Source organism: Mobula birostris, chromosome 1 (assembly GCF_030028105.1).
Source record: "Mobula birostris isolate sMobBir1 chromosome 1, sMobBir1.hap1, whole genome shotgun sequence".
Lineage (NCBI taxonomy): Eukaryota > Metazoa > Chordata > Chondrichthyes > Myliobatiformes > Myliobatidae > Mobula > Mobula birostris.
In genome coordinates this window covers 157,848,187-157,870,203 of record NC_092370.1, presented here as the reverse complement: position 1 = coordinate 157,870,203, position 22,017 = coordinate 157,848,187, and the positions used below count along the sequence as shown (strand labels likewise).

Sequence of the window (22,017 nt, the reverse complement as noted above, 5' to 3'; positions counted from 1 at the left end):
ATAACTCATCAATTAGTAACTTATAAGTACTGAAGACATTTGCCTAATTGGCTCATTTGAGAGGAAATCTGATTTGCTTTTTATGGTTGATTTCCAACCTGAAAGGAATAAGCCATATTATACAAACAGATGTGGTACGTAAGAAACTATCACATGCCCTCATCTGGGCCTCTCTGACCACTTCTCCATAATGTTAGTCCCAACCGCTGCTGAAAATGGAGAAAACAGTCAAAAGGACAAATACTGTATGGTCTAATGAGGCACACTCTATGTTTCAGGACTGTTTTGAACAGATCAACTGGCAGATGTACAAAGAGACTACCATACACAGAGTAGGCACAAACTTCGACGAATATGCCTCATCTGTCATCAGCTACATCAGAAAGTGCGTAGACAACATTGGTACCCCAAGAACGGTCATCTCACGGTCCAACCAGAAGCCCTGGCTGAACGCACAGGTACATTCCATTCTAAAAGCCCAAGATGCTGCCTTCAAGTCCAGTGACAGAACAGCCAGGAGAAACCTTATCTCAGTGTCAAGAGGGCAAAGACTGTCTATGCACAAAAAAAATTCAGGAACACCTGGCACATGTGGCATTACTGACGATGCAAGGAAAAATAAAGTCAACTGTACCAGTGATGCCCCCTCTCTGATGCTCTAAACAACTTTTATGCATGCTTTAAAGCATATAACAGAATACTGGCCACAAAAGCTACCCCTCCCAGGTGAGCAGCCACTGTCTGTAACAGCAGCAGACATGAGAAGAGCTCTACAGAGAGTCAACCCCCATAAGGCAGTTGAAGGTCGGAGGGGATGGTAAAGACCTGGCATGGATGAGAGCTGGGAGGCTTGGGGTGAGAGGAAGATGGAGCCTCTGAGTACCCAGGAGCTGACGATGGGATCTGAGGGAGACAGGGAGACTCTGTCCTCAGTAAGGGCTTCAGCTTTGTCCCCCTTCGCCCACACCTCAGCGAGTTCCGCGTTCGCCATGATGCGGAACTCCTCTTCTGCCATCTCCGAGCCTACTTCTTCGGCAAGGACTCTCCCACCCCCACCGATGACCCCTTCTCCCGTCTTCAACCCTCCTCTTCTTCATGGACACCCCGCTCAGGTCTTCTGCCTGCTCTGGATCTCTTTATTGCTAACTGCCAACGGGACATCAACCGTCTTGACTTCACCGCATCTTGTTCCCATTCCAACCTCACTCCTTCTGAACGCTCTGCTCTCCACTCCCTCTGCACTAATCCTAACCTATTAAACCCGCCGATAAGGGGGGTGCTGTTGTAGTCTGGCGTACTGACCTCTACCTTGCCGAGGCACAGCGACAACTCACGGATACCTCCTCTTATTTACCCCTCGATCGTGTCCCCACTAAGGAGCACTAAACCATTGTCTCCCACACCATCACCGACTTTATCCGCTCAGGGGATCTCCCATCCACTGCTCAGGGGATCTCCCATCCACTGCTACCAACCTTATAGTTCCAACACCTTGCACCCTGCCTGTCCTGGCAGACCTATTGTCTCAGTTTGCTCCTGCCCCACCGAACTCATTTCTGCATACCTCGACACGGTTTTATCCCCCCTTTGTTCAATCCCTTTCTACTTATGTTCGTGACACTTCTCACGCTCTTAAACTTTTCGATGATTTTAAGTTCCCTGGCCCCTACCGCTTTATTTTCACCATGGATGTCCAGTCCCTATATACTTCCATCCCCCATCAGGAAGGTCTCAAAGCTCTCCGCTTCTTTTTGGATTCCAGACCTAATCAGTTCCCCTCTACCCCCACTCTGCTCCGTCTAGCGGAATTAGTCTTTACTCTTAATAATTTCTCCTTTGGCTCCTCCCACTTCCTCCAAACTAAAGGTGTAGCCATGGGCACTCGTATGGGTCCTAGCTATGCCTGCCTTTTTGTTAGCTTTGTGGAACAATCTATGTTCCGTACTTGTTCTGGTATCTGTCCCCCACTTTTCCTTCGCTACATTGACGACTGCATTGGCGCTGCTTCCTGCACGCATGCTGAGCTCATTGACTTTATTAACTTTGCCTCCAACTTTCACCCTGCCCTCCAGTTTACCTGGTCCATTTCCGACACCTCCCTCCCCTTTCTAGATCTTTCTGTCTCTATCTCTGGAGACAGCTTATCCACTGATGTCTACTATAAGCCTACTGACTCTCACAGCTATCTGGACTATTCCTCTTCTCACCCTGTCTCTTGCAAAAATGCCATTCCCTTCTCGCAATTCCTCCGTCTCCGCCGCATCTGCTCTCAGGATGAGGCTTTTCATTCCACGACGAGGGAGATGTCCTCCTTTTTTAAAGAAAGGGGCTTCCCTTCTTCCACCAGCAACTCTGCTCTCAAACGCATCTCCCCCATTTCACGCACATCTGCTCTCACTCCATCCTCCCGCCACCCCACTAGGAATAGGGTTCCCCTGGTCCTCACCTACCACCCCACCAGCCTCCGGGTCCAACATATTATTCTCTGTAACTTCCGCCACCTCCAACGGGATCCCCACTAAGCACATCTTTCCCTCCCCCCGCTCTGCTTTCCGCAGGGATCGCTCCCTACACGACTCCCTTGTCCATTTGTCCCCCCAATCCCTCCTCACTGATCTCCCTCCTGGCACTTATCCTTGTAAGCGGAACAAGTGCTACACATGCCCTTACACTTCCTCCCTTACTACCACTCAGGGCCCCAGACAGGGCCCCTGCCAGGTGAGGTGACACTTCACCTGTGAGTCGGCTGGGGTGATATACTGCATCCGGTGCTCCCGATGAGGCCTTCTATATATTGGCGAGACCCAACGCAGACTGGGAGACTGCTTTGCTGAACACCTACGCTCTGTCCGCCACAGAAAGCAGGATCTCCCAGTGGCCACACATTTTAATTCCACATCCCATTCCCATTCTGACATGTCTATCCACGGCCAGCCTCCTCTACTGTAAAGATGAAGCCACACTGAGGTTGGAGGAACAACACCTTATATTCCGTCTGGGTAGCCTCCAACCTGATGGCATGAATATTGACTTCTCTAACTTCCGCTAATGCCCCACCTCCCCCTCGTACTCCATCCGTTATTTATTTTTATACACACATTCTTTCTCTCACTCTCCTTTTTCTCCCTCTGTCCCTCTGACTATATCCCTTGCCTATCCTCTGGGTTCCCCCACCCCTTGTCTTTCTCCCTGGGCCTCCTGTCCCATGATCCTCTCATATCTCCTTTGCCAATCACCTGTCCAGCTCTTGGCTCCATCCCTCCCCTTCCTGTCTTCTCCTATCATTTTGGATCTCCCCCTCCCCATCCCACTTTCAAATCTCTTACTAACTCTTCCTTCAGTTAGTCCTGATGGAGGGTCTCGGCCTGAAACGTCGACTGTACCTCTTCCTAGAGATGCTACCTGGCCTGCTGCGTTCACCAGCAACTTTAATGTGTGTTGCTTGAATTTCCAGCAACTGCAGAATTCCTGTTGTTTGCGTTTTTAAAAACAAGGCAAAGGAGATGTTTATTGACTTTAAGAAAACTCGTACCACTCACACCCTCTTTACATCAGCGGTTTAGCAATGAAAATTACAAGCAGTTTCAAAATGCTGGGAGTGAACATCACATACAACCTCTCATGGTCTCAAAATACATCCTACACAGTCAAGAAAGCTCATCAATGTCTCTACTCAAGTGTGGCTTAAGAAAGCTGGACTTGCACATCCATATTCACATCATACTACAGATGCACAATAGAGAGCCTCTGAAAAGCTGTATCACTGCTTGGTACGGAAACTGCAATGTGGCCTTCAGGAAGGATCTATAATGGGTAGTCTAAACTACCCAATGCATCACTGGCACCAGCCTACCTGCCATCAAGGACAAATATACATAAAGATGGTGGAAAGGGGCTAGTAACATCATGATCCCACATACCCTGCTCATGGACTGTTTGTCCCACTCCCATTTAGGGAGGAGGCTACATAGCATCCATGCCAGGAACACCACACTCAAAAACAGTTACTTTCCCCAAGCAGTAAGGTTGATCACTGCTCCACCACTACTTTATTATTTCCCTTATGTACAGCTTAGTATCACTTTATGGAAATACAATCAATTTATACAAGCTATCTCATGTATTTATATTTATTGAGATTTTTTTTACTTTATTGTGCTCTTTATCTTTTGTGGGTTTTTTTGTGCTGCATCAGACCTGCGGTAACAACTGTTATGTTCTCCTTAAATTTATGTACAGGAAATGACATTAAACAATTGTAGCCCCCCTGGCCACCCTCAGGGTCGCTCGGCTCGCTGTCGTCTAGGGAAACAGCCTCGGCCCCGCCAAACTGGATAATTCGTTTGTGTGGATGCTGTGTGAGGTACCCCAACCCGCCCAAATAACAGACAATACACCAGACGCAATTAAATGATTTACAGTTTATAGATATTACTGGAACTATATAATTAAAAGAGAATAAAATATAAAAGGAAAATAAAAGGCGCCACACTTATCAAAGTTCAATCTCTTCGTGCACAAAAACCGTTGGAGCTCAAGGACCTTCTTCTTCACCCTGCGATCCCCTCGGACCACCTCGACCGGCCGCCTGGGACCAATAACGGTGGTCGACCAGACGCTCCATACGAGTCCGTCTCCGTCTCCTCTCCTCGCCGAACGTCCCGCTCGGGGTCCAACCCCGTTAGCGGACTCACAGCACCTGGTCCATCCTCTGTCTCGTTCTCCCGCCTTCTGCCCCCAAACCCCCTCGCAAACAGTATCTTCAAATACACCAAAACCATAACAACTATCCCAATTGGTTAATAGCACCCTCTTATCACCCTCTAAACCACAATAAGCTGCTAGCGCAAACTTTCTCAGCGTTAAAGCACAACAAAGCTGCATTCCCCAGATTGACATAACAAAAACGCCATTTTAATTGGCCTCCGCAGTAACATAAAAATCGAAACCCCCTTACACTCTCCCCCCACCAAATAAAGTCATGTCCTCATGACTTCTAAATAACTCGCCACCCAGTCCTACAGACACACAACACACACATACACAGATACACACAGTGACAGTGCTCCCCAAACAGTGGACCTTACTCCCGTCCCACGGGCGCTAAATAGGCCAACCTATCTGGGAGCTTCTTAACCCTCTGAGACCTCCGCACCCCCTCACCTAAACCCAAAAGGCTCAGATACTACTAGGGATACCTCGGGCCTGCTTGCCAACTCCTCTCTCACTCAGGCCACCACTACAGCTCGGAGCCCCCAGTCCCGTGTCCAGGGCCCCGCCTCTCCTCCTTCCCAATCCTGCCGCAACTCAGACTGCCCACAGCTAGCCCTCCCCACTACACCTGACTCAGTGGGAGAAGGGCCAAAGGTCTCTTCCTCAATCACAGGGAATTTAAAGAAAGGCAGAATGTTCCACATGTGCAGCACATCATCCTTCGAATCCGTATCCTTCCTCATTCCCTCGATCGATAGCTGCTGGTTAAGTTTCTCCAAACTGGCACATTTAGCCGGGGCTACCCCTTCAGACTCCTGCAGTCGAGACGTCAGCTTCTTCAGGGACTCCCTCAACTCTCGTCACAGCCTCAGCAGTTCTGACTCAGGGTTCCTGGCCATCTCAATCTGGGACGCAGTTACCCCACCAGCTTCTTCCACCCTGACCTGAAAAGCAGCAGTTAAAGGATGTTCAGCCTCCGGTTGTTTCTTCCTGAGGGCGTCTTCCAGGTCAACTTTCAGTTTTTCCACTTCATTTAAACTCGCGATGGTCATTTTCAGGTTCCTTTCAAGCGTCCGCCTCCCTTTTTCGAGATCTGTCCTCCATTTCTTTACCTCCTCGGGAGTGTAGTCAAACTCCCCTCCCTGGGCTCTCGGTTTTCTGCTGACCTCAGTCAGAACACTTCCTTGATCTTCCCCAACTTGTAAATCTTCCAATCTGTTCTGAATGGACGTCTTGAGTTTCTGCTGATCCCTTCGAAGGTGGGTCATTGTTTCTTCTCGCTGGATTAATTCGTCAGTATATGACCGCAGTGCGGTGCAAATCCCCTCTCTTCCCTGTGTCTCATTCAGATTGACGACCTGGGTTTCCATCCCCCGGTCCACCACCGTCTGTCCCAACACCAGGAAGTTCAACTGGTATGTCGGGTCATTTTCCTCACATTGCACCAAACTCCTCCGGCCAAAAACTCCTCCACATTTGACACTTCGCTTCGGTCGCCCGGGCTCAGCCACTCGCCTCGCCTCATAGTCCCCCCAGGCGAATCCAAGCTCTAGGCGGTCATCCACATACGTCAAAACTCCACACACCTTCACTTCCCCCATGGTCTACCTCATGCCCCGCAGGAAGGATGCAGGGGCTCCGGATATGCCCTTGGGCATCTTTCCGGATCGGAAGAATCCTAGGGAACTAGTAAAAGCCATCTTCGGCTCAACAGCCGCACTCCTCAGGATCTGGCAACATCCACCCCTCAGATGCAGCACATTAAACCACGTCGCATCATCCCCACACACGCTGCCTTCATCTTCCACACCGCTAGGGTCCAGTTGCCGCGACCTCTCTCTCACTGAGGTGTCTTCAGCGGTCAACTCCCCTCCCTCGTGGTGGTTCGGAGCATCTACTAAGAGGGTCTCACCCTCAGCTACTTTCCCCAAGCCGTACCACCGCCGGGTCTCGTTTAAATTCGGTACTGGCTCAAGGCTGCTACACACGTCCTCAGAAGCAACTCGACACACTGGGTGCCCAGACAATGCCCCCATGAACTCCAGGGTCATTAACCAATCATCGTCTTCTGGATAACTACTGCCACTAGTACCCAAAGTCTCCGGTGCCCTTGCGGTTGTCAAGGATAAATGCTTCAGACACCGGTTGTAAAACGAACTGTACAACAACTTGATCTGTGCCCCGGGGTCGAGGATAGCTTTAGCATCGCTTCCCTCTATCCATAGCGACACCCTGGGGCATGGCCCCTCTAAGCCTTCAGGAATAGGGTCTTTTCCTTTCGGAAGTTCATCGGTATGTTGCTGGGAACGTGCTTCCCCAGAGACCCGAAGCCGTTCCCCCACTGGGCCCGACACCTAAGTTTCCCGACACCTCTCTGATCAGCTGAACAACTGATCCCCTGAAATGATCCCCCTGGTACTACAAGCAATTTAACCGCCCTCCTCGCCAGAGAAGACACACTGAAAACTTTCCCCCCTCTTTCAAATAACTGACAGCTGTCACTACGGTGTAAGTGAACCTGACAGCTCTAACACTGTCACCAGCCCGCCTACTCAAACTTTCAACCAATCCCTGTCGCTCTCCCGCAACCAAGCACTGCCACTCATCTAACAACTGAGAAATCCACTCCGCCCATGTCTCACGCGCCTCCGCCCCTCCTGCGGTGGACACTATCCCCAGTGCCAGGCGGAGCCTGCCAGAGCTAGAACATTTGTTCGCAGACTCTACCTCCAAATCAGACCACTCTTTCCTCTCTCTCCCAACTGCATGGACAGCCCCGAGTGCCACCTCTAACTCGTCAATGCTAGTCTGAACTCGAACAAAGACCGCACCCACAACGCATACAGCAATCAACAGCAAGTAACCCACAGAGACACACATTACAGATTTAAACAGGGCACTCACACAGCATACCAACAGACTCAAGCATCCCAGACAAAGCCCCCACAATGTAGCCCCCCTGGCCACTCTCAGGGTCGCTCGGCTCGCTGTCGTCTAGGGAAACAGCCTCGGCCCCGCCAAACTGGATAATTCGTTTGTGTGGATGCTGTGTGAGGTACCCCACCCCGCCCAAATAACAGACAATACACCAGACGCAATTAAATGATTTACAGTTTATAGATATTACTGGAACTATATAATTAAAAGAGAATAAAATATAAAAGGAAAATAAAAGGCGCCACACTTATCAAAGTTCAATCTCTTCGTGCACAAAAACCGTTGGAGCTCAAGGACCTTCTTCTTCACCCTGCGACCCCCTCGGACCACCTCGACCGGCCGCCTGGGACCAACAACGGTGGTCGACCAGACGCTCCATACGAGTCCGTCTCCGTCTCCTCTCCTCGCCGAACGTCCCGCTCGGGGTCCGACCCCGTTAGCGGACTCACAGCACCTGGTCCATCCTCTGTCTCGCTCTCCCGCCTTCTGTCCCCAAACCCCCTCGCAAATAGTATCTTCAAATACACCAAAACCATAACAACTATCCCAATTGGTTAATAGCACCCTCTTATCACCCTCTAAACCACAATAAGCTGCTAGCGCAAACTTTCTCAGCGTTGAAGCACAACAAAGCTGCATTCCCCAGATTGACATAACAAAAGCGTCATTTTAATTGGCCTCCGCAGTAACATAAAAATCGAAACCCCCTTACACAATCTTGAATGAAAGGAAGACCCAGAGGAACTACATTGGTTTGATCATAGCATCAATTCAAAGGAACAAGCAGTTAACTTTACAATGTCCTCCACAGTTTCACTGTAACAGTGAAGGGTTTGTGTCAACATAGGAATAAAAGTTCAAAAGATTAATTATGAAACACATTCACAGGAGCATATTTATCAATGTCTCAAGAGTCCTCCATTCTATTCCTGAGTAGAGTACTAATGTACCAGAGTATAAGAACTCTGAAAAAGTTGAAACAGAAGGGTGCTAAAATCTTCAACAATTTAGTCCCATGACATCAGTGAGTATGAGTAAGAAAACCCTTAGCTGATTACGAAGTATCACTCTCCCTCAGTTAATGAATTACTACTTCCAGTTGAATATCACTTGGAAGGATCACACAGGAAGACACTCCATGGAATGTAGGAGTTCAATGGGCATTTCTAAGAATAGTTTGATATACAGCCATTGAGCAAGCTACACTAAATTCTAAAAAACAAAGATACCTACTAAACTAATAACAGATAATAAGGGCACTACCACATAGAAAAAATCTATTTCATATTGACCACATTAATCAACCCATACCAGATGCAATGAATGAAAATATTAGTAGAAATAACCATTGTGCAGCCTTTGAAGAGATAAAGTTTCATTTTTACTCTGTGGATACCATTAACTACCAGCATGCTCTAATGTCTCTGTATTCCAGCACAATCTGCACCACATGACCTACTTGTCCCTTATCCTATATGAATAAGTACTTAAATTGATGAAACTACTACATAAATGGAGTTAAAGAAAGAGGAAGCAGTTGCACAAAATCCTCATCATCAACTGTCAACACCCAACAAAAGAGTGCAAAAGGTGAAATATGAAGTCTAAAGTTCTTATAAACATCTTTAGCATAAGTGCCCAGTGAGATATTAAGTGGTTAAACAGAAGACACAGCAAAACAACAAGTCTTGACAACATATTGACTGCAGTACTCAAGGCCTATTCTTCAGATTTATTCACACTTCCAGCAAGTGCAACTATTAAGACATCTATCCAATAAAATAGAAAATAACAAAAGACATCATTTCGCTTGCAAGTCCAATTTGCCTATCAAATTACTCATATTCTTGGAGTGATGAAAACTATAATCAATTGTGTAACTGAGGGAGAATCTTGACACAGCCTGCCTGCTGAAGCTCATTTTGAGCTCCTTCAAGGAAACTCAATTCAAGACTTCATTACTGCAATTTATTAGCCCAATGGTGGTATAAAACATGGTAAAAAGAGAAGGAGGACAGTAACTGCCCTTGACATCAAAAGATAAAATGATAAACACAATAAGCCTTGCACTTCAGAATAAACCTGGGATACAGGAAGATGGTTGCCATTTTTGGAGGTCGATCTCAGCCCCGGAATATTATTGCTAGTGTTGCTCAACATAGCTTCCACACCAGCCACATTCAAACATTTTATAAATTACTTACCTATAACTTCAGTATAGAGAATGCTTGTTTATGATTGCATGACTTTCAGTTTTATTTACAACTCTTCAGATAATAAAACCATCTGTTTCAGAATACTCCATGACTTGGCTGACATCCAGACTTGGGCTTAAAACATTCATCCAAACAAGAGTCATACAATGACCATGTGCAGCCTGAGCAGGTTTAAGCACTTGCCCTCCACGTTCAGTGGTATTACCAATGTTATCCCATTTCTACCTATATCAACTTCCAGAGGTTCAGCTTATTTAAGTCTCCATTTAGACAATTCAGGATATTAAAGCAGCAGACCAGAGGCCATATAGGGCAAGGCAACTCTCAACTCTATAAAAATCCTGGTCAAGGGTGTACCAGAAAATCCCATTAAGATTTCTTCAACAGCACTTTCAGACCCAAAATCTCTTTCACCTGAAAGGACACAGGCAGTGGACAGAATAGGAAAACTAAAACAGTAAAGTTCACATGGAAATACACCACTTCAGTGCCGATGGGTTGAAAAGTTGAATGTCACTACTAACTAGCAATATAGAAGTGGTTGAATACATGGAATGGAACAGGTCAAAATGATGATCCATACCACTTTTCTATGGACACCTGCAGATGGGCAGCAAATTACATGACAGAAATTCCACAAATGACTAAAATATTAAGGTTCTTGCTAAATAGAAACAATAAGTTCCTGATCATGGCTGGGCAAATTATTGGAGGATGGGTGATGGGAAAATAAGCTACAGAATGAAGAAAAATTGAATGAAAAATAAGAACATGTACAGATTGGCTGTAAAAACAATTATTGAATAGCATCCAATATACAGTGCCTATAAAAAGTATTCACCTCCCTTGGAAGTTTTCATGTTTTATTGTTTTACAACATTGAATCACAGTGGATTTAATTCAGCTTTTTTGACACTGATCAACAGAAAAAGACTCTTTCGTGTCAACGTGAAAGCAGATCTCTACAAAGTGATCTAAATTAATTATAAATATAAAACAATTTAATTGATTAGTAGTAGTAGTAGTAGTAGTAGTAGTAGTAGTAGTAGTCATACTTTATTGGTCCCAGGGGAAATTGGTTTTCGTTACAGTTGCACTATAAATAATTAAATAGTAATAAAACCATAAATAATTAAATAGTAATTTGTAAATTATGCCAGGAAATAAGTCTAGGACCAGCCTATTGGCTCAGGGTGTCTGACCCTCCAAGGGAGGAGTTGTAAAGTTTGATGGCCACAGGCAGGAATGACTTCCTAGGATGCTCTGTGTTGCATCTCGGTGGAATGAGTCTCTGGCTGAATGTACTGCTGTGCCTAACCAGTACATTATGTAGTGGATGGGAGACATTGTCCAAGATGGCATGCAACTTGGACAGTATCCTCTTTTCAGACATCACCGTCAGAGAGTCCAGTTCCATCCCCACAACATCACTGGCCTTACGAATGAGTCTGTTGGTTCTGTTGGTGTCTGCTACCCTCAGCCTGCTGCCCCAGCACACAACAGCAAACATGATCGCACTGGCCACCACAGACTCGTAGAACATCCTCAGCATTGCATAAGTATTCACCCCTTTCAGAAAAGTATTTAGCAGATGCACCTTTGACAGCAATTACAGCCTTAAGTCTGCATGGATTGGTCTCCATCAGCTTTGCACATCTGGACACTACAATTTTTCCCCATTCTTCTTTATAAAACTGCTCAAGCTCTGTCAGATTGCTTAGGGTTCGTGAGTGAACAGCCCTTTTCAAATCCAGCCACAAATTCTCAGTTGGAGTGAGATCTGGACTCTGTCTTGGCCACTCCAGGACATTAACTTTGTTGTTTTTAAGCCATTCCTGTGTAGTTTTGGCTTTATGCTTGGGGTCATTGTCTTGCTGGAAATAAATCTTCTTCCAAATCGCAGTTCTCTTGCAGACTGTATCAGGTTTTCCTCCAGGATTTCCTTGTATTTTGCTGCATTCATTTTACCCTCTACCTTCACAAGCCTTCCAGGGCCTGCTGCAGTGAAGCATCCCCACAGCATGATGCAGCCACCACCATACCTCATGATAAGGATAGTGTGTTTTTGATGATGTACTGTGTTTGGCATACACCAAACATGGTATTTAGTCCAGTGGTCAAAAAGCTCAATTTTGGTTTCATCAGACCATAGAACCTTCTTCCAGCTGACTTCAGAGTCTTGCACATGCCTTCCGGCAAACACTAACTGAGATTTCATGTGAGTTTTTTTTTTCCCCAACAGTGGCTTTCTCTTTGTCACTAGTAAAGCACCTAGGCAACCACCACCATGCTTCATAGTAGGAATGGTGTGCTTTTGATGACGTGCTGTCTTTAGCCCAATGGCAAAAAAGCTCAATTTGGTTTCATTAAACCATTAAGCCTTCTTCCAGCTGGCTTCAGTCTCCCACATGCCTTCTGGCTAACTAGCCAAGATTTCATGTGGGTTTTTTTTTTCAACAGTGGCTTTCTCTTTGCCATTGTCCCATAAAGCTGCAACTGGTGAGGCACCCAGGCAACACTTATTGTATGTGCAGTCTCTCCCATCTCAACCACTGAAGCTTGTGGCTCCTCCAGAGTTGTCATAGGTCTCTTGGTGGCCTCCTTCACTAGTCTCTTTCTCACACGGTCACAGTTTTTGAGGATGGCCTGCCTTAGGCAGATTTACAACTGTGCCATATTCTTTCCATTTCTTGATGATTCACTTAACTGTACTCCAAGGGATGTTCAGTGCCTTACAAATTTTCTTGTGTCCATCTCCTGATTTGTGCTATTCAATAACCTTTTTGCAGAGTTGCTTGGAGTGCTATTTTGTCTTCATGGTGTAGCTTTTACCAGGCTACTGACTCACCAGTTGCTGGACCTTCCTGATACAGGTGTATTTTTACTAGAATCAATTGAAACACCTCAACTCCACACAGGTCTCCAAAAACAGATCTCCATTTAACTAATTATGTGACTTCAAAAACCAATTGGCTGCACCAGTGATGATGTGGTGTGTTATATTAAAGAAGTGTGAATACTTTCAATCAATTATTTTGTGTTTTATATTTGTAATTAAGATCATTTTGTAGAGACCTTTTTTTTCACTTTGACACCAAAGTTTTTTTCTGTTGATCAGTGTCAAAAGAGTCAAACTAAATCCACCGCGATTCAAAAACAATAATATGAAAACTTCCAAGGGGATGAATTTTTTTTTATAGGCACTGTAGGTCCAATGAGAAATATCAGAGGTATCTATTTTTGATCTAATAGCATGCAGCTTAGGATTTACTTTGCTCCAGAACTGAGCCTCTTGGCGCAGAACAAAATTTGACTGCAGAGGAAAGATCTGCATCTTAATTCTAGAAATAACCATAGAGTTACAGAGGGGAAAACACTGCACTTGCCAATGAAAACAATCAAGATTAGCAATGAACTTGGGGAATTAATGGGAAATGAATAAGCGATAGAGAGCAACCCCGAGTCTGCCAAGTAATTTTTAATTTTAAAACAAACTTGGAACTTGATAAGATCATATCTCTTTCCCTTTAATATTGAACTTAAACAAACAAAATCAATCCAATTGAAGAACATGACATGTTAGTCACATATTCATTTAAATTCACATCAAAACTGATTTAAACCAGATCAGTCCAAAATAAGAAAATGTACTACAAAAAGTATGTTATAATCATATCATGGAATGCAATAATGGCATACATATATAATAAGGTACAAAATCTCTATTGTTCCTTGTATCTTCAGCAAAGCTATACTATAGCTGAAGTAATAATACAGTACATGCAGGATTCTTTTTTTTTGCTTTCATTAACTCATAACAGCTCCAAGGATTCAGGTAGAATCCTGACTTCAGGTGCTGTGTGGGATTTACACACACTTCCTAAATTCGTGTGGGTTTCTTCAACATAACAAATAGTTGCTGCAAGTTAACCCTTTATAGAGATAAATGACAAAAAATAAAGGGAACTAATGGCACACAAGGCAGAATAAACTATAGGCCTACAGGGAAAGAAGAGGAGGAGGATTGGGACTGACAGTAACTAAGTTTTAAGGAAAACTGAAACTAGTCCTTGAAGTAAAGCTCCACCATATACAAAATTAAATATAGAGTATATTATGAATATTCAAAATGAATACTTTTATTCTCTGATATGCACATGCCTATGAAGACAATTCAAAGGATGAAATCAACATAAGAAGTGGTAGGAGTAGGCCACGAGCCAGTTTTGACATTCAATAATATCATAGCTCATCTGATCTTGGTTCTTGTTCCACTTTTCTATTTGTTCTCTGTAATCCTTACAGAGCAAAATCTATCTCAACTGTGAATAAATTCAAATACTCCAGCCTCCGCGACTATCTGCAGAAACATTTCATAACTTCCTGAGAGTAGAAATTCCTCTTCATCTCTCAAATGGATTACATCTCCCTTCTGAAACTATATCCCCTTGTTCTAGACTGTCCAAGAAAGAAAACATCCTCAATGTCTGGATTGAAACAAAAGACATAAAATACAACAAATAAATGCACGCAGAATTAGTTCTTAGGTCTGGATGGCAAATTAATATCGTATTTAATGAATTGGGAAATGATAGAAAATGTTTCATAGCAAACAGTAAGCAACTTTAAGTTCAAGTTTTTTGTCATTCAGCTGTATATATGTACACAGTTAAAATGAAGCAAGTTCTTTTGAGATCAAGGTGCAAAACACGACATATATCACATACAGCACATAAAAAATATGAACACAATAACATTAGCATGTAATAAAAATAATTCCGTAGATGTACAAGTTGACACAAGGTGCACATATGACAGATAGTTAAATATACCACAGTATAATGTTACTGGTGCTGTCATAATAATGTGTACTGGGGGTAGTAGGGTGTTCAGAAGTCTTACAGCCTGGACGAAGAAGCCTTTACTCAGCTTAACAATTCTCATTCTTACATCGTGGTACCTTTTCCTGGATGGTAGCAAGTCAAAGAGACTGTGAGATGAAAGGGAAGAGTTCTTGACGATGTTGATGGGTCTGCAAATGCAACACTTTTAGTATATGTCCTGAAAGGGGTGGGGAGAGAACAGACCCCAATGATTCACTCAGCAGTTCTCACAATCTGTTACATGGATTTGTGATCACATGCCTTGCAGTTCCCATATGAGACAGTGAAACCGTTGGGCAGAACACTCTCGATGATATTCTCGAATGTGGTTAGAATGGGGGCGGGGAGCCTCACTCACCTTAATCTTCTCAAGAAGTGGAAGCTGTGTTTTCTTGACTAAAGAGGAGGCCGTGTGATCCTCCTTGATGTGTACTCCAAAAAACTTAGTGCTCTTAACTCTTTCCACAGAGCAGCCATTGATGTGTAGTAAGGAATGGAGAGTCTGCACCCTCCTCAAGTCCACAATCATCTCTTTAGCCTTGTCCACGTTGAGACTCAAGTTGTTGTGTTCATTTCAGTCCACAAAACACTCTACCTCTTCTCTAAATGCTGACTCATCTTTGTTACTGATGAGGCGAACCACTGTTGTGTCATCAGTGAATTTAATGTGGTTAGAAATGGATCTATCACAAACAGGCAGTCCTGGGGGCTGGGGGGCAGTACTCACTGTGATAGAATTAGAAATGTTGCTGTCAACATGAAATGTCTACGGAATCTCCATCCAAGATCTAGTTACGGAGGGAGGTATTGAGACTTTTTACCCACTAGTTTCTGAGGAATAGTCATATTGAATAAAGAACTGGTCAATGAACAGCATTCAGATATAGGAGACACCATTCTCTAAATGGGACAGGCGTAAGTAGAAGGCAGAGGCAATCATATCATTGGTGGACTGCTTTGGGCAAAATGCAAACTGGTAAGAGTCCAATGTAGTAGACTGGCTGCTCAAAGCACCTCATTATCATTGAGGTCAGTGCCACTCAACAGTAGTCATTACGGCAGGTTACCATCAGCCTCTTGGGCACTGGGATGATGGTGGAGGTCTTGAAGACTGCAGGGACAATGAACTGTTTCAGAGAGACGTTAAAGATATCCATGAGAATATTTGCTAGCAGGGCTGCACAGTCATTCAACACCTGACTAGGTCTGTTATCAGGCCCCACAGCTTTGTGTGGATTGACCCTGACGAGGGCTTCCTTGAATCAGCTGTGGCCAGAGATTCCTTGGGGGGTGGGGGGGCGTCTTTCTCAACAGCACACTGTTCAATGCATCAAACAGTGTATAGAAGACATTCAACCTATCAGGAAGAGAGGTATCACTGTCATTGAAGTGCACGGTGATGTTATAGTCTGTTATGGAATGAATGCCCTGCCACATTTGCCAGCTGTATTTGGTATCACAGAAATGGTTGTACATTTACAGGAGTAAGGAATTGAAGCTGGAACTGGATGAACTCTGATTCATTTGGGAGGTTGAAGGGGGTGACAGATAGAACATATGGAGAGATAGTTATACCCAAGGTGCAGGACACAGAAAACTGGGTGACAATCAGGAAGGAGAAAGGAGTTAAGGAGCCTGTACAGAGTAAGTACCCCTGTGGCCATCCCCCTCAACATGTTTATTACTTTGGTTACTGTTGGAGGGATGACTTAACAGAGGCAGTTTACAGTGGTCAGTTCTCTGGCATTCAGTTTGCCTTGGACTCAGAAGGGAAGGGGTTAGAAGAAGCACACTGTGGTGATGGGGAATTTGTTAGGGGAATGGACAGGAGGTTCTGTGGGTGAGACAGAGATTCTCAAATGGTATGTTGCCTCCAGGGTGCCAAGGCCCAAGACATCTCTAATTGAGTCCTCAGCATTCTTAAGTGGAAGGGTGAACAGCCATGTAGGCACCAATGACATTGTTAGGATGAGTGATGAGGTTCTGCATAGGGAGCTTGGGGAGTTAGGTGCTAAGTAAAGGGCAGGACCTCCAGGGTTGTGACTTCAGGATTGCTACCCATGCCATGTGCTAGTGAGGCCAGACCTAGGAAGATTATAAAGTTTAATACATGGCTAAGGAGTTGGGGTAGGAGGGAGGACATAAGATTTTTGGATCATTGGGCTCACTTCCAGGGAAGGTGGGACTTGTACAGAAGGAATGGTTTGCACCTGAACTGGAAGGGGACTAATAACCTAGCAGGAAAGTTTACAAATGCTGCACGGTAGAGTTTAAACTAGAGTCACAGGGGGATAGGAATCAGAGTGCCAGAACAGTTAATGGAGAGGTTGTGGAGGCAGATCCTGGTAAGATCTCAGACAAAGTTAGGAGTCAAAAGGTTGAGAATAGTGCGACTAGTGTCCTGAGCTGCTGATATTTCAATGCAGGAAGTATCACAGGAAAGGCAGATGATAGTGCTGAGCATGGAAAGCTAGTTTATAAACTGAGGCAATGTGTACTGAGGAGAGGCTTTTGAAGAAGCAGAGTTGCGTCAACTCAAGATGACTTGCAACGTAAAGGGCAGACAAAATTAAAAAGGGTGAATATAGGACTGAAGGTGTTATATTTGAATGTGCGCAGTATACAGAATAAGGTAACTGAACTTATACAGTAGCACAGTTACAGAATGGCATGCATAATGTTGTAGACATCACTGAATCATGGCTGAAAGAAGATCATAGCTGGGAGCTTAATATCCAAGTATACACAATCTATCGAAAGGACAGGCAGGAAATCAGAGGGGGTGGTGTTCCTCTGGTGGGAAAAAAAAATGAAATCAAATCTGTTAGAAAGAGGTGACATAGGGTTGGAGGGTGTTGAACCATTGTGTATATAGCTAAGGAACTACAAGGGTAAAAAGACCCTGAAAGGAGTTATATACTGACCACCAAACAGTAGAGTGGATGTGGACTATACATTACAACAGGAAATAGAAAATGTATGCCAAAAGGGCAATGTTACGATAGTCATGGGGGATTACAATATGCGGGTAGATTGGGAAAATCAGGTTGGTGCTGGATTCCAAGAAGGGGAATTTCTAGAATACCTATGAGATGGTTTTTTAGAGTAACTCGTGGTTGAGCCCATGAGGGAATCAGCTATTCTGGATTGGATGTTGTTCAATGAACCAGAACTGATCAGAGAAAGCTTAAGATAAAAGAATCCTAAGGGGAAGTGATCATAGTATGATTGTATTCACCCTGAAATTTGAGAAGAAGCTATATCCCAAAGAGGAAGAAGTATTCTAAGGACAAAATGACACAACTCTGGCTAACAAGTGAAGTCAAAGCCAAGAAAAAAGCCAAAGAGAGGGCATATAATAGAACAAAAATTAGTGGTAAGTTAGAGGATTGGGAAGCTTTTATAAACCAACAGAAGGCAACTAAAAAAGTAATTAAGGTAAAAATGGAATACGAAAGTAAGCTAGCCAATGATATTAAAATGGATACCAAAAGTTTCTTCAGATACATAAAGTGTAAAGGAGAGGTGAGAAGGGATTTCAGACCGCTGGAAAACTATGCTGGAGAAGTAGTAATGGGGGACAAAGAAATGGTGGATGAACTGAATAAGGATTTTGCATGTCTTCACAGTGGAAGACCCGAGCAATATAGTGGAAGTTCCAGGTATCAGTTGTCATGAAGTGTGTGAAGATACCATTTCTAGAGAGAAGGTTCTTGGGAAACTGAGAGGTCTGAAGGTAGATAAGTCATGTGGACGAGATGGTGTACACCCCAGGGTTCTGAAAAAAGTGGTTGAAGAGATTGTGGAGACATTTGTAATCACCTTTCAAGAATCACTAGATTCTGGAATGTTTCCAGTAGATTGGAAAATTGCAAAAGTCACTCCATTCTTCAAGAAGGGAGAGAGGCAGAAGAAAGGCAACTGTAGGCAAGTTAGTCTGATCTCAGCAGTTGGGAAGATGTTGGAGTTGATTATTAAAGATGAGGTCTCAGGGTACTTGGAGGCACATGATAAAATAGGCCATAATCAGCATGGTTTCCTCCAAGGAAAATCTTGTCTGACAAATCTGTTACGACTTCTTTGAAGAAATAACAAGCAGGATAGACAATGGAGAATCGGTTAGTGTGTACTTGGATTTTCAGAAGACCTTTGACAAGGTACCACACGAGGCTGTGAGCCCATGAAATTACAGGAAAAATTCTAGCATGGATAAAGTAGTGGCTGATTGGCAGATGCCAAAGAGTGGGAATAAAGGGAGCCTTTTCTGGTTGGCTGCCCATGACCAGCAGTATTATATGTCAATGATTTGGATGATGGATTGATTGTTTTGTTGCAAAGTTTGCAGATGATATGAAGATAGGAGGAGGGGAAGGTAGTTTTGAGGAAGTACAGAGGCTACAGTAGGACTTAGAATAGGAGAATGGGCAAAGAAGTGGCAGATGGAATACGGTGTTGGATATTGCATGGTCATGAAATTTATAGAAGTAATGAAAGGGTGGATTATTTTCTAAATGGAGAGCAAGTACAAAAACTGAGGTGCAAAGGGACTTGGGAGTCCTTGTGCAGGATTCCTGAAAGGTTAATTTGCAGGTTGAGTCTGTGGTGAGGAAGGCAAATGCTATGTTAGCATTCATTTCAAGAGGACTAGAATACAATGCAAGATGTAATGTTAAGACTTTATGAAGCACTGGTGAGGCCTCACATGGAGTATTGTGAACAATTTTGGGCCCCTTATCTTAGGGATGTGCTGAAATTGGGGAGGGTACAAAGGAGGTTCACAAAGATGATTCCAGGATTGAATGGATTGTCATATGAAGAGTGTTTGATGGCTCTGGGCCTGTATTCACTAGAATTCTGAAGAATGAGGGGTGACCTAATTAAAACCTATCGAATGGTGAAAGGCCTTGATTGAGTGGAAATGGAGAAGATGTTTTCTATAGTGGGAGAGTCTAAGACCAGAAGACACAGCTTCAGAATAGAGGGGCATCCTTTTCGAACAGAGATGAGAAGGAATTTCTTTGGGCAGAGAGTAGTGAATCTGTGGAATTCTTTGCCACAGGCAGCTGGGAGTACAAATTTTTGTGTATATTTAAGACAGAGGCTGATAGATTCTTAACTGGTCAAGGCATGAAGGGATAAAGGGAGAAGGCAGGAGATTGGGGCTAAGAGGAAAATTGGATCAACCATGATGGAATGGTGGAGAAGACTTAATGGGCCAAATGGCTCAAATCCACTCCTATATCTTACAGTCTTATGGTCTAAACCTGGCATAAGGACACAAGTAACTCTGTGGCCCCTCAGATCAGCACTATATTCAATAAAATTTCAAGGTTGTAGACAGGTCATTTTCTGCATGGAGGTCGGTGACCAGTGGTGTGCCTCAGGGATCTGTTTTGGGACCCTTACGCTTCGTGATTTTTATAAGTGAACTGGATGAGGAAGTAGAGGGATGGATTAATAAATTTGCTGATGACACAAAGGTTTGAGGTGTTGTGGATAGTGTGGAGGGCTGTCAGAGGTTACAGCGGAACATTGATAGGATGCAAAACTGGGCTGAGAAGTGGCAAATGGAGTTCAACCCAGATAAGTGTGAAGTGGTTCATTTTGGTAGGTCAATTAAGATGGCAGAATATAGTATTAATGGTAAGACTCTTGGCAGTGTGGAGGATCAGAGGGATCTTGGGGTCCGAGTCCACAGGATGCTCAAAACAGCTGCGCAGGTTGACTCTGTGGTTAAGAAGGCATATGGTGTATTGGCTTTCATCAATCGTGGAATTGAATTTAGGAGCTGAGAGGTAATGTTGCAGCTATATAGGACCCTGGTCAGACACCACTTGGAGTACTGTGCTCACTTCTGGCCACCTCACTACAGGAAGGATGTGGAAGAATAGAAAGGGTGCAGAGGAGATTTACAAGGATGTTGCCTGGATTGGGGAGCATGCTTTATGAAAACAGGTTGAGTGAACTCCTCCTTTTCTCCTTGGAGTAACGGAGGATGAGAAGTGACCTGAAAGAGGTGTATAAGATGATGAGAGGCATTGATTGTGTGGATAGTCAGAGGCTTTTTCCCAGGGCTGAAATGGTTGACACAAGAGGACATAGGTTTAAGATGCTGGGGAGTAGGTACAGAGGAGATGTCAGGGGTAAGAGAGTGGTAAGTGCGTGGAATGGGCTACTGGCAATGGTGGTGGAGGCGAATACGATAGGGTCTTTTAAGAGACTTTTGGGTAGGTACATGGAGCTTAGGAAAATAGAGGGCTATGGGTAAGCCTAATAATTTCTAAGGTAGGGACATGTTCAGCACAACTTTGTGGGCCAAAGGGCCTGTATTGTGCTGTAGGTTTTCTATATTTCTATGTTCCTAACTGATCCTATACCTCATCACTTTCCTATCTGCTGGTCTTTCCTACAAAAGATTCTAAAAACCTGAACAATTGAAAATCTGCAGTCTCTACAGAACTTGTAATATTTACATTCCATTGAATTAAGATTTTTTTTTGAATCCTAAAGAAAAAAATATTCTATTCTGATTTACATGCAGTGAATATTCCTGTTTCCAGTATGGAGAGTTTTGTACATACCACTTGTGGCATTCTGCACTTGAATCATCCAGCTGAAGACCAGATTTTGCTGCTTCTTTTCCTGAATGAAAAATAACAAGACAGACATTTATCAGATGGAAAGTGAGCACTCCACAAGCTGAATTCATCATTGCTAAATTCCTTGAATTTGACAAATTTCAGGGCTACATCCAAAAGTGAATCATTCATACAAATAACAATTTGACATAAATTATGAGTTTTCAATACAAAAATCTAAATCTTTGTTTCAGTAAGATTGAACATTATATTAAAATAATGTTCTCAAAGAGTTGAAAAGCAATCTCATATTGTTCTTAAAAGTGTGAAACTTTAAATTAACCAACCCAAGATTCCCTCACAACTGACAACAGCGAAGGTGGGATTCAATAGGATTTTCTTCAAACCTGCTGTGTACATACATCTATTGATGCTTCTGGACACATCTTCAGTGATGTTCCTGGAATCATCGGGTGTTTTGAGTCTTTCAACATCATACAACCTCCTCCAGGTGACCCAGCCGGGGCGGATCAGACCCCAGCTTGTGTCCAGATGGCTAGCTAATTATGACCCCATGGCTCCCCTCTTTTGAGCCACAGCCATCTTGAGGCGCTCTCTGCCGCATCGGTGGTACTGCGGATGGCTCTCCTCTTCCTCTCTCCCTCGATGCCCAAAATGCTGAAGGCCCTA

The 22,017-nt window shown here is 44.0% G+C and overlaps 1 protein-coding gene across 6 annotated transcripts in view; it reads right to left on the bottom strand.

Annotated features, from left to right (window-relative positions):
* Positions 1-13,484: 13,484 nt before the first annotated feature.
* The window catches only part of LOC140201120 (regulator of microtubule dynamics protein 3-like), an 88,584-nt gene continuing 80,051 nt past the window's right edge, over positions 13,485-22,017 (bottom strand). For 2 of the 6 annotated variants that reach the window (XM_072264740.1, XM_072264766.1), the window contains 2 exons: positions 21,331-21,391; positions 13,485-16,106 (listed from right to left, as the gene is read on the bottom strand). In XM_072264740.1, coding sequence (XP_072120841.1) covers positions 15,962-16,106; positions 21,331-21,391 — 206 coding nt within the window. In that variant the 3' untranslated portion in view covers positions 13,485-15,961. The remainder of the gene's footprint in view (positions 16,107-21,330; positions 21,392-22,017) is intronic. The other 4 variants (XM_072264748.1, XM_072264775.1, XM_072264784.1 and 1 more) reach the window with 4 other exon arrangements.